The sequence below is a fragment of the Camellia sinensis genome, chromosome 2, assembly GCF_055761805.1.
Source record: "Camellia sinensis isolate YWXY chromosome 2, ASM5576180v1, whole genome shotgun sequence".
NCBI lineage: Eukaryota > Viridiplantae > Streptophyta > Magnoliopsida > Ericales > Theaceae > Camellia > Camellia sinensis.
In genome coordinates, this window is record NC_138962.1 from 37,109,942 (window position 1) to 37,123,573 (window position 13,632).

The window sequence follows — 13,632 nt, forward strand, 5'->3', positions numbered from 1 at the left end:
CGTTAAAAAATATTACAAATTAATGAAAATAAAAAATAATTACAAATTTATTAAAATACAAGGTAATACCAGTGAGAATTATGTTGCAAATGACGACCGTCTCTTTTGGCAATTAGGTTAAAAGTCAATTTATTAACTTTTTTAATTTTTTGGGTCATGTCATTTCTCTATCTTTTTTGTACATTTTTTCAAAAAATAAAAACTAAAAATAAAAATAAAAAAACTGACTGTTAATATATTTTCTAAAATAGATCACTGACTTATTCATAAATTTAAAATTATTTTTCACGTTGTGAATCGATTATTATTTTTCATTATGAGAATATTGCACCGAAATAATTGCCTCCCATGTGATTTTCTGTGTATCTTAACGAGTCACATTATTATTTTTAAAATATGGTGAAAATGATTTTCTATGTGAATGTCCGTTTTGATCAAACATTTATTTTTTTTAAATAAATTTTTAATCCATTTATAAGTTTCAATTTAAAAAACAAGGTTGGGGTTGTTTGGGTTTATAGGGCTCACAACGGATGTGTTTTGATGATCTTAATTATTTATTTTGTAAGGTCTTCTATATATATCATTTATGAAAAAAATTAAATCGATTCGATAATTGTATCATTTTTATTTTATCATATGTATCTGTGAAAAAAAAAAGACAACAATTGTATTTTTGGAGAAATTTGGTCAAAACCCTCTCATAATAAAATTTTAATGCATTAAGGATAAGCACAAAATTTTTTTATTGAAAAGTCCAACAAATATTACTATTATTAAAATATTAAATTTTAAAATAATATAACTTTTAATGTAAATGTCGGTTTTTAATAAAATTAATATTTTTAGAATTTTCTCATCATGATCTATCAAATAAGATTCCTGTTGACTATGAAATTCTTTTTTTTGAAAAATTATTACCGTTGAAATTGATGTAAACAGTAACATATCACTCTGTTTGACAATAACATGTTACTCTATTTGACAATAATACTTTGGCAATATTGTCTAAGAAAGAAAAAGAAAAAAAAAAAAAAGATATTTTACTTTGTCTTTACTCAATTATGCATTTTTTCCTCAGTGAGTTTATAAAAATAAATAAATTGGATTGCTCTATTCACCAAACAAGGGTCTAATTGAGGAGTTTTGGCTAAATTTCTTTTTTGGAAATAGACTTCTTTTTTTTTTGGTTGGAGACAAACAAAATAAAATAAAAAACTATAATTATTAAATTAAATGAAATTTTTTTCATGAATAATAGACAAAGAGATTACAAAATAAATGATTCGAATAATTGAATTGGGAGAGACTCAATTCTAAAAGGGAAAAAAAAAATGAACACCATTAAATTAGAAAAAAAAATTATAAGCACGAAAAGGGTTGACAAAACTGGACAATATCATATGAGCGATGAGTTTTATTATTTTATATTTTTTAAATGAGAGTTTAATTTAATAGAAATATTAAGAAATTAGGCAAATCCATCTCCCAAGCAAGCAAGCCAAGGATGAACAAATCTCCTCGTCCAAATTCCAAATTTATGCCTGTGCTCCCTTCTCCTCTCTCTCTAGAGGAGAAGTTTCTTGCTAGTTTCACACAAAAACCTGTATTTATCTTTGGGGGTGAGGAAGTCACGTTTATTGCTGATGTTAGGTTGCTTTCCCAAGAATATATACAGAGACCCACTCGCAAAGATATCAGACTTCCTAACAGCTTAGAAAATAAAATCAAATTGGTCGTCTGGGAGCTTCTTTTAGTCCCAACGTCCCTCGCCTAATCTTCCATTTCCACATCTCCAACATCATCATCCTCCCTCTCTGTCTCTCCAACTTTTATTGTTCGCTCCAACACAACCACATTTCTGTGCTTATATATATAGATGGGTGATGATTGAGACTCCCTCCAATTACCACTCCCATCATCTCTACATACACGTGGCGGGTGGTGATAGGAGAAGAAGGAAAAAAAGTAAAAAAAAAAAAAAGAAAAAGTAACCGAGCAGGTGAAGAGGGGCATGGGGTGAAAAAAAAAAAGAGTCCAAGTCATTATTGTATATAAATACATATACATATATGTAGAGCGAGAGAGAGAGAGATGGCGAATATATTTGTTCCACACCCTGTCAAGGAACAACTTCCTGGTGTCGACTACTGTGTTAACAGCAATCCATCATGGCATGCGTCTCTCTCTCTCTCTCTCTCTCTCTCTCTCTCTCTCTATATATATATATATATATATATCTTATTCTTCTTAGCATTTCTCTGGTTCTTTTTTTTTTTTTTTTTTGGCTGAATTATTGTTATGTTCTCATTGTCCTTTGTCTATCTGCTGATCATGTTAATGTCGCATTTTCTGTATATTCAAGGGCATTTGTACGCACATATATGTATGTAAATGCATATATATAAATAATCGCCCTGTTTTTTCTCTATTTAAATTGCTCTGTTTACATTCGTGCTTCGTTGATGATGAATTCATCGGCCGCGATAATTTCCTGGTTTGTGGATTCGTTGTGTGAACCGATCGTTTCCCTCCAGTTTTCTCTTCTCATTGAGCTTTTTCCTGGAATGTCTTTGGTTACATTTGTGCCATCACGGTGCGCGTGGTCTCTTTTTATTACTTCGACGGATCTCGAATTCGGATTTCATGAATTCCTTTTGCGATTGATTTTGTTTCTACGACGAGGTTCATTGTCGATTCTCAACATCCTCGAGTGTTTCAATTAGATCGCTATGGAATCATGGTTTTCTCAATTTTAGTTGCTTAGCCTCTGTTTGGCTTATTAAACTTTTTTTTGACTACTATTAAGTTTTGCTCTACTGGGTTTATAAAGAAGAAAAAAAGAAAAAAAACAAAATGAAAAATGAAAAAGGGCTGCTGCTAAAGCAGAGTTTAGTTTGGGGAGGGATTTCTGGAGGCTGCTTTAGACCTTCCGAGCTGAGACAAAATAACAAAAAGTTAAAATATAATTAATAAATCATAAAATTTTTCTTTCATCAGTTTCAACAAATTTTTTCTAAATTAATTTTTTGCCAAATTTGTTACAATATCTCAACAACTTTGTTGAGCCATTGCTCATTAATTACATGATTTTTTATTATATTTTTTAGAACAAAATTGAGCCAAAATCTTTAAATTGGTTATCCACCCAGATGTCCCCCTAGATATCTTACCGAATATTTCGTGAGTGCCAGTAGCAGAAGAAAAAAAATGTCCAAAATTAACCTAACCGGTCAATCGGTCAATGGCAATTTTTTTTTATATATTTTTTTTTATATTTTTTAAAAATTATTTGGGTGGTATCTCATCAATTAAATAAAAAAAATAAAGAATAATAAATACAATAAGAAATTAATATTTTAATAAAATTGAAATAGAATAGAGAGATTGATGGAATTAGTAATAAAAAAGTGACTAGCTAAAATAACAAAAGTGAATTTGAGATTATAATTTGACTATTATAACTCAAAATTTATTAATACTGACCGAAATCCTCTTAATAACTTAAACTAGTACAAATAAGAACACTAATATGTTACTTAAAACGTGGCCGGTTCCGGTAGAATGTGATACACTACCTGCCATAAAATGTAGTACCATGGACAATGTAATTCTAAAGTAATTGTTTTTAACCATTAGACATCTAATTAAATGTGTTTTTATCTATTTATTTTTCTTCAAATTAGTCATGTAGCAAAATATTTTTACAAGCATTAGGACCCTTTTTTTTTCCTATCAAAACTTTACTAATTTAAGATTTTTGTTTATTATATTTGATTTCTTTTCCTCATAACAAAATATTTATGTTGTATTTAATTTATAGATTTGGATAAGGATTTAAAAAGAAAAAAAAAATTAAATAAGATGTGAATAAAATATAATTATAATCTACTTACACTTTACGCACCTTTTCCATTTGTCTTTTCAAATACTTTTCCAAATTCATTAACTAAATACAGTCTCAAGTAAATATAAATTTTTAGGATGCCTTTTGGATCACTAAATTTACCTTTTGAAGGATTAGTGTTTGTTAGATCTAGTAACACAAGCCTTACTGTATCTACCTCTAATTTGTGTGAATCAGTTTTGCCAATTCATTTTGAGTGGATGTATATGTTTTATGAGTTTTATCGATGTCCAGTAAAGGAAAATTTTGGATTCTAACATCTTCTAACTTAATGCAGCTGTGGCCATTCTTCTGGGTTTTCAGCACTATGTGGTAATGCTTGGGACCACTGTTATCATTCCCTCAAGCATCGTTCCTCAGATGGGTGGTGGTTATGTAATAACTTTGTGACACTTCATTGTACACTTGCATTTTTTCACTTTCTTTTCTCCTCTTGGAGTATTTCCATGGTTTCAATTTAAGGTTCTTCTCTTCTTTTCTTTGTGGCAGCGAGAGAAGGCTGAAGTGATACAAACTTTGCTATTTGTCTCGGGAGTGAACACTTTATTACAGACTTTGTTTGGAACTCGGCTTCCAGTGGTGATAGGGGCTTCGCACACATTTGTTTTTCCTATACTTTCTGTTGTGTTAGCTGATAGATACAGCGTATGTGTCGATCCTCATGATGTGAGTTTAGTCATTCTCATTCCCCTTCCTTTGAGTTCTGATTGTATTTCAATAATTGTTCATTCCTGTCCTTACATTGGGGGTGTGATTAATTTCTTCAGAGGTTTAAAAGGTCTATGAGAGGAATACAAGGAGCTCTCATGATTGCATCCATTCTCCCTATATTAGCTGGTTTTCTGGGTGTCTGGAGAATCTTTGTGAGGTAGGATTTTGCAGAAATGGCATGGTGAAAGAGCAAATTATTGTTCAATGTGTAATTCATTTTAATGACTACACTTTCAATTGTCTGATAATGCTATAGGTTACTCTCTCCTCTTTCTTCGGTTCCCCTTATTACGCTAGTTGGTCTTGGGCTCTACAGGCATGGTTTCCCACAGGTAGGAATTCTTAAGCCTTCATTATATTATTACAAAATATGGATGGTGGTTATTTAATTCAACATTTTGTTCTATTTATGTTTTAATGATAGTTTTGTGGTTGTCTCCTAGTCAGCAGCTAGACTGATTTGAGCACTGTAATCACACTGATGAGACAGGATATTTCATGTAAAACCTTAGAATTGGACCTAACCATCATAGTTGTAATTAGGGAATCCTTGTCTCATAGAAGTATTCATTGCTTGTCCAAAGGAATTCTGACAATCCATTCCTTCGGTTGAGAATAATGAAACTGGTCATGGCTAGATCTTATTGGGAGGCACAGTTGCAGATGTCTCCATAAAAATAGTTGGCCAGCCCAAGGATTGAACCCTTAGTTTCTAACTGATCAGAGATATTTTAGTCTTGTTGCATACAGATAGGGGTGTAGTAGTGAAAGTGTAAAGCATGGAAGAGGGTTTTCCATCAATTATGACCCACCTATTTTGTATTGCTGGTTATTCTATTCAACTCGACTTGTAGTAGTTAACATCATGATAGCCATCTCATTGGCCTTAAACTTTCAAGCTGGCCAAAATGATCTGATAAGTTGGATAGTTCCCAGAAAGCTAGCAAAATGATATAGAACCTCAGGTCATCTATTTAATTGAATAGTTAGGCCCAAAAAAACATAAGCAGGAGCCTTTACTGGTTGGGCTGTCAGTGCAAGTTTACTGCAAGTTGGCTTGGAGTATATTATGCCACATGTTGTAATGCCTGGAACTTGATGATATTTGTTTGCTGCTGTTACTTATATAACATTTTTTTAAATGTATTCTGTTTCATAAAGGTATTCATATGTTTACTTTGTGCTTTTCATTTTTGCTGATGGTTGTAGCTGGCGCATTGTGTTGAGATTGGGCTTCCAGAGTTGATTGTACTAATTATTTTAGCTGAGGTGAGCTGGTTCTTGATTACTGATTTATTTAATCAGACTACTATTTAATTTCCCGTAGTTTGAGATGCTATGACATATTTACATATATTTATTTATCTGAATGCTATGTTATGAGTGGATGGTTCTATTTGCTTTCCTACTCGATTGAAATTTGTGTCCAGAAAGCAATGCTGCATGAACAGGGCCTTGGACCAGGCGCACCATGGAAGTATTTTTACTTTTTCACTTTACAAAGGAAGTTTGATCAATCAATTTTTAGAAGGAAAGTGAAACATATTAACAAAACTGCCAATGGACTTGAGGTTAATGATCATTCAGTTTGGTTTATCTTTTAAGTAAAACCCTGAAGAAAGATTGGAATAGTTATGATCATGGATGGATTTTGTTTCACTGGGAACTATTCAGCTGTATGTAGTATAGATTGGCTTTCAAAATCCCCTCCTGTGCTCAATTCTCGCTGCACTTTTCAGTTTAGTGATTGGAATAAGTTCTCCCATGATTTAACCCATTTTTATAAGGGATCTGATTTGGTTTTTGGTTATAAAATTGCAGATTTATTTCAATCCTTTGTTTCTTAAGATAGACTTCAACGTGAATTTCTTGAGGCGATATTTGATTTGGGTGAATAAATATTTTGCAGTATATTCCTCACTGGTTTAAAACCAAAGGAGCCATATTTGAGCGTTTTTTCGAACGATATGCAGTCCTTTTATCGATAGCAATTATATGGCCATATGCAGCACTTCTAACTGCAGCAGGTGCATATAAAAATAGACCCCCAAATACTCAGTTTAGTTGCCGTGTCGACCGCTCTGGGCTTGTTGAAGGCGCTTCTTGGTATGATCATTCCTAAACTTGCATTTCACTTGGTCACTCTTTTAATCTTGGGCCTTGTGCATTATTCAATATATTTTTCCATGCTAATTTACATTTTGATTTTGTTTCTACTTTTCAGTTTGGTATTTTGCTTCCTAAAACCCAGTTTCACAATATGTTATGGCATGGTCAGTGTATGCTATGAAGTATTTTCAGTTATTCTAGTTGACTTTGCTTGGCTACTAAAGACTTGAAATACTCATTCAGTTCTATGAATCAGGGATGTCTAGGCATGTGTTGATGAATTTCATGTTAAGTTGTTTTGCAATGTGGGCACTAGGAATCTAACATTTAGCAAACTCCGGACTTCGTGTTTTTCAAAAAATAATAAACTCTCTTCAGTGTTAATAAGGCCTGTAAAGTAGTATTAACAAAATTTCTTGCATGATTAATTTTGTACTGATCTATCATTTGTTGCAGTAACTAAGGCCAAGTTTGGGAAGACTAAATAAGTGTACTTTTTGACTTTTTATGAAATATGGGTTAGATTTGGGTTGGGTTTGAAGTGATGTGTTAAAGAGGTGATGTGACTTAAATAAGATGATGTGACTTAAATAGGATAGTGACTTTTTGACTTTTTGAATTTTTTGGAGGATGCCAAACTTGGCCTAAATGTGTGAAGGAATAAAATTGAATAATTTCCTCTTTTTTTGTGTGTTTTTGTTATTGTGTGTGGTTTATTAATTTTTTGTTTGTTGTTTATTTTTCCTCCATGCATCTAAGTTTCTCCAAAAAAAATTTTTAAAAAAAGGGAAACAATTGGAGCAGGAGTGATGGTACCAATACTAATACAGGGTAGAAAAGCTGTTACTATGGGCATTGGCTGTGCTGTTCAATCTCAGTGTATCTACTTCTATTATGATCAAATAAGATTTGGCTGAAAATTAACTTGCTGGCTAAAGTTGTGTTATGAATATGATAATTGCCGAAACTAGCATTAAAACCCGGAAAGTGCTCTCTCTCTCTCTCTCTCTGTTCTTCTCCTTCTTCTTTTAGTACTAGAACACCTTAAGTTAGTCTTAAATTTTTAAATTTGAAGCACAATATTCTTGATTTCTTACTTTCTAATATATTTAATGGTAATTTACCAATAGGTCCTACTTTTGGGACTAATTACCCATTAACTCCTATTGATAAATTTGTCAAGTGATAAATTTATCAGTCTCTCTTATTTTTATGAATAAATTTACAGTGATAAATTTATCTACAAGGACTTGTGGGTAAATAAGTCCAGTTAATAGGATTGATTAGTAAGTGCCCCTTTATTTAACTTCCAATATTTTTCTTCATTCTGCATTTTTTCAAGGTTTTACATGCATAATTCTAACGTCAAAAAATGAATTATCTGTTTCATATCATGCTCTTGGGGGACATGAACATTATTTAAGCACTGCAAATGATTTTCCCTTGCCAACTTTGGTTTTATGCTTCACTTGTTATAAGGGCTTCTGTTACTTCTCAACATGCAGGATAAGGTTTCCATATCCATGGCAATGGGGGACTCCCACTGTAAATGCTACGGATGCTTTTATAATGATGGCTGCGGCTATGATTGCTCTTGTTGAGGTTGATTTATTCTAGTGAATTTTTGAAGTCTTTTGATTTTATATATAGCTGGTGTCTTGATTTTTATATTTTTCTAGAAGTAGAATGAGGATGCAAGGTGTTTGATAAATGGCATAGATAAATTTCTTATCTTTGTTGTGTATTTATATAACGGATGAGCTGGATTCTAATGTTAGGACTCCTTAAATGAGTTACCCCCATATTATTTCCTCATGTTCTGTCCATGTGATATGATTGTTGTTCCTTTACTTTTGGAGATGAATTTGGGATTCATATTGACCTTATTTCAATAAATGCTTCTTTTTTTTTCTTTCTTTGATTATTGTTATTGCAGTCTACCGGCACATTTAAAGCAGCATCAAGATATGGGAGTGCCACACCTCCACCACCTTCTGTTCTCAGCCGTGGTGCAGGGTGGCTGGTAACAACGGATCCTTCGATGGATTATTATTTTTTGTTTCTAGATGTCATATGTTCCACAAATCTGACTCACCACTCCTTTTTTTTGTGAGTTAGGGAATCGGATTTTTGCTGGATGGTTTGTTTGGTGCTGCAAGTGGTTCCACTGCATCAGTGTAAGAAGTTTAATCTTTGAACTGAAAAGACTGAACATTGCTTTCACTGGAGGATACTAAGATGAAGACATCTGTTACTCTAATATCTAGTTTACTCAACCTTTTCATACACCACGGATTTCAAAAAATAAAAGACAGGTGGGATAGCCATGTCTAGATCATCTGGATTGATTAGTTTGTGAAGTAGAAATTTACTCTGACCAATCTTTAGATGAATCTCACAGCTGGGTCCACTTATGAGTAGATGTCCCGATCCAAGTATCTATTTTGCCTATCCAAAAATGCTAGAGACCCACAATTTATATCCCAAAATTCACTCACAATGACGTGGCAAATGAGTTGGGCATTATATGGTTGAGTTTGTGACAAATCAAAAGTTGACATGCCATGTCATTGTGGGTCAAATTAGGGGAGGATTTTTAGGGGTCTTGAACATTTTCCTTTGTCTATTTACAGGATCTTATTATGTTCTGCAATGTCTTTAGTGAAAATGTAGGTCTTTTGGCAGTAACACGAGTTGGAAGCCGAAGAGTGATTCAAATATCAGCAGTATTCATGCTTTTCTTTTCTGTATTAGGTGTGTTTAAATCAATCTTCTAACATCCTTAATAACCACGAAAAATTGGGTATTTGTTGGTTGGGCTTATTCGTGTCATTCTTTTGTCCATAACCAGGAAAATTTGGGGCTATTCTAGCGTCTATACCATTGCCAATTTTTGGAGCTATGTACTGCATCTTGTTTGCCTACATGTGTATGTTTCCTTTCTCTTTTTAGGAGATAATACTACTGAAATTTCTTTTTGCTAATTTTTATGTTTGGCCATAATACCTTTTATGATCTAACAAGGGATTTTGACAAAGAAGCATTTCTGATTTTCAAAGGAAAACATTTGAATACTTCCAGAAAATAGAAAGAATAAATGTTTAAATAATCCAGTGCTACAATCTATTTGTGGAATGAAAATGAAGGCTTGCAACCATTGCCAAATGGGTCCTAGTCATCAGGAAACCAAATTTTATTTTCCTCCATTGGTGAAATTATTTAGCGTTAACATGTTTTTTGGCTCAATCCATCAGCAGGCAATCAAAGCTGATCAGTAGAAATCATGTTTTAAACTAACACAAATTTACTCGGTTTGACAAATTCAAACAAAACTACCACCACCATAGTTTTTTCCCCTAATCATGTATTCTGACCAGACGGACTGGACACTAACAGAATATTCTTATTCCAATCCACACATTAAGATAATGAGGCACAAACATCATATGGCATATAGGAAAAATAAAATGTATTACTTTGAATTTATGTTGCTTCACACCCTCAATCAACTACCAAAATTTTTATCACTGAATAAAGTATGACAAGCATGCTCCTACTGCACTGGGCTTTTCTGAAAGACGTGCTATTAATTTGGCCAAACATAAACTTTCCAGTTGGTCATCATCATGATAATTTGCAATTTCTAGTCAACAACTTATGACTGAGTGCTTCAAAGATGATGTAGAACAACCAAGATAATCCCTTACAGTCATCTGGATATGATATACAAGGCGAGGCAGATCAGAAAGAAAGAACTGTGTTGCCGGAATTGAGAAAAAATCATTGGGTGCTAAAGATTTAGAATGTTGTAGATGGAGTCAGAAACTTGATTATTTCACTGAAACTGTCTTGTTGGTACTGATTTCTTGAGTGATAATTGATCATCAATTCTATTGCTCAGAACAATTGAAAATTGTTGTGCAACCTTGTATTGCATTTGACAAGTTTTATGCCTTTTTTAATGTCCTTCTGGCCATTATTAGAATTTTTTAATTGCATTTTTTTTTAAAAAAAAAATTGTATATGCAAATAATTAATTGTTAATACAAATTTGGAAATTAATATGGTATCCATGGTGGTGCAGCTTCTGCTGGTCTTGGTTTGCTTCAATTCTGCAACCTCAAAAGCTTCAGAACAAAGTTCATAATAGGATTTTCAATCTTCATGGGTCTCTCAGTGCCACAGTACTTTAATGAGTACGTGGTAACTTCTGGCCGCAGTCCTGTTCACTCTAGTTCAGCATGGGTATATAGATGAAATTTAACTTCGTCTGATTAATTCGTTTTTAGTAGTTACTGAGAGAGTTTTATGTTTGGAGAAACTAAATCTGATTTTTTTTTTTTTTTAAACATGATTTGCAGTTGAACAAAACTATGCAACTGGTTTTCACATCCCCGGCCACTGTGGCAGCTATAATCGCTGTGTTCTTGGACTGCACTGTTGCTCGTAAGCATTGCTCAACTCGAACAGACAGTGGCAGGCACTGGTGGGAGAAGTTCAGGTATTTCGATAAGGATCCAAGGAGCGCAGAATTTTATTCACTACCTGGGGGCCTTACAAAGTACTTCCCATCTGTCTAGCATCTTGAGTTCTTTTTGGTGAAAAAAACAGAAGATATTACTAAAATTCATTCTCCCATTGAACTCTCAATACCAGGGAGAAAATCAAGAAAGGCAAAGTATATTGAAATATATAGAGGAGTAGAGAGAGTGAGAAACCTACTTGATCTGGATACAAATTCCGTATATTGACAACCTTTTAAGATACAGTGGTCTAAAATGAGTTCTCAACTTCTGATGATAGTAATTAGGTTTTCTATGTAAAAGATGAAGTCCTGGACAAATTTATATGAAGGAATTTAATGCTGTGAATCATTCTATTTAGTGATATTGTTCCAATTTTCTTTTGTAATTGGTTTTATGCTTTCAAATGCTCTAAATCAGAAGTGGGGTTTGGTCATTTTAAGTGTGTCCGGATGATGGAATTTGGAATGCTATGTTTAAGTGAATGAAACAGAAGTAATAATATTACCTGATGGATCTGTGCCCTATTAGTTGAACATTCATGGAGATTAGAATAAAGAGAATATATGAATTGGGTTGTCGCTAAATTGAATTTGAACAAATGAAAAATGACATATATGCTTACTTTTGGCTAGAAACTAATTGATGTGTTCAGCATTGATTGTTCAAAGCTATGTGCTCACTTTAGCACTAATCAATCAGTACTAGACCCGTTAATTTATTTCAAGTTCAGTATTGGCTTCAATAACACTGCTCCCAAACACATACAAGGTTGTTTGCATCAATGAGAGTTTCTTTTGTGGTAATTTGATTGATGAGACTGGACTTTTAAGCATTGTAGTTCCGCTATGTGTTGGAAGTGCTAGCATAGTAGCATTGCCTATGACAAATCAAGGTTTTTTTCATTAAATCACTATGGCAGTGCTAAATGAATAGAATTATTCATGAACAATTTAACTAATAACTTGTATGTTACTATATTCTTTTTTGAACGATACGTTTCTATATTCTAACTGAGCTTCTTGGAGTATAAATTACAACTTGATTAATAGAAACTGAGTTTGATCTAAAAAAAAAGTTTCACTCAATTAAAATATAGACATAAATAATAGTCATATATGTATATAATAATTAAGGATTTAGCTTTTCTTAAGTTCTCATTTCAATTTGAGAGAAAGTTTGGGCCTGATAAGTCTATTTTAAAACTGATTTTGGTAATCTAAATCGTTCACTTTTTAGAACTCATTGAGCATAATATTTATGCAAAAAATAAGATAATTGGACATTGGTAACTATATGTTTGAATAATATTGATTTTTTAAAAAAATAGGCGACAAATATAATTTTAAGAATAAACATTTATTTTTTGTAATACAAATTTGATTAAAATATACAGTTATCAACGCCCGATAATTTTTATTTTTTGCACGAATATTTCTACTTAACAAGTACTAAAGAGTCACTACAACATTTTCTTAGTTTAGTGACATTTAAAAGTGCCACAAAACAATTCTTCTAATGACATTTTTTGGTCTTGTGGCATTTTGAACAAGTGCCACTTCTATCGGTGCCACGGTAGATATGAGTGCCACGGTAGATACTTGCAAGTGTCACTGCACCATCATGGCTGAAAACTTTCAATGACATTTTAATGTCATGGTAGATATTATTTGTGGCACTATCAAGCGCCATTAAAAAAAGAGTTAGTGACACTTGTAAGTGTCATTACACCATCAAGACTAAAACCTTTCAGTGACACTTTAATGTCATGGTAGGCACTATTCGTGACGCTATCAAGTGTCATTCATGACGATAATTCGTTGTAGAACAATTTGATCCGCTCTTGCGGAGACTCGAACCGCCAACCTTCCGCACCATAAACCTTATACACCACACTCTTCCCACTACACCTCTATAGCACCACATGATTATATATGTAACATATATTATTTATATAGTACATACATCCATATTAATATAAAAGTATATGTATAAACATAATTATTTTATTGAACATAATTTATGTAAAATAAACAATTTATTACCAAAATAAAAAAAAGATCACTTTTGGTGACTAAAAATATTTTTTAGTCGCCAATTCTATACTTTTGGCTACTAATTGTTTTTTAGTTGCTAAAAAACTTAACTTTTGTCGACCAAAATCGGATTTGGTCGCCGAAGATGAACTTTCAGCTACCAAAATTTTGGTCACCAAAAAATTTTATTCCCGCCTTAGGATTTTAGTTCTCCCGGGCTAAAAATGACCACTTTTGGCGACTAAACTTATTTTTTAGTCGCCAATTGTAGACTTTTGACTACTAAAATTTTTTTTTGCACCAAAAAGCTTTACTTTTGGCTACTAAAATTTTTTTAGTTGGTAAA

The 13,632-nt window shown here is 32.7% G+C and overlaps 1 protein-coding gene across 3 annotated transcripts; it reads left to right on the plus strand.

The window, feature by feature from the left end:
• The first annotated feature begins 2,079 nt into the window (after window positions 1-2,079).
• On the plus strand, window positions 2,080-11,757 carry LOC114309064 (nucleobase-ascorbate transporter 4-like). 3 transcript variants are annotated; one of them, XM_082914106.1, is made up of 14 exons: window positions 2,080-2,176; window positions 4,185-4,282; window positions 4,397-4,573; window positions 4,675-4,775; window positions 4,875-4,950; window positions 5,828-5,887; window positions 6,528-6,724; window positions 8,233-8,329; window positions 8,664-8,750; window positions 8,846-8,904; window positions 9,390-9,481; window positions 9,579-9,656; window positions 10,812-10,972; window positions 11,089-11,757. In XM_082914106.1, exons 1-14 carry the CDS (start codon window positions 2,095-2,097, stop codon window positions 11,305-11,307), a joined length of 1,584 nt encoding a protein of 527 aa, XP_082770232.1. In that variant the 5' UTR covers window positions 2,080-2,094; the 3' UTR covers window positions 11,308-11,757. The 3 variants fall into 3 exon arrangements, with proteins under 3 accessions (XP_082770232.1, XP_082770231.1, XP_082770230.1); XM_082914105.1 differs by having other exon boundaries at window positions 2,151-2,180; window positions 4,397-4,552; XM_082914104.1 differs by having other exon boundaries at window positions 2,162-2,180.
• The last annotated feature ends 1,875 nt before the right edge of the window (window positions 11,758-13,632 follow it).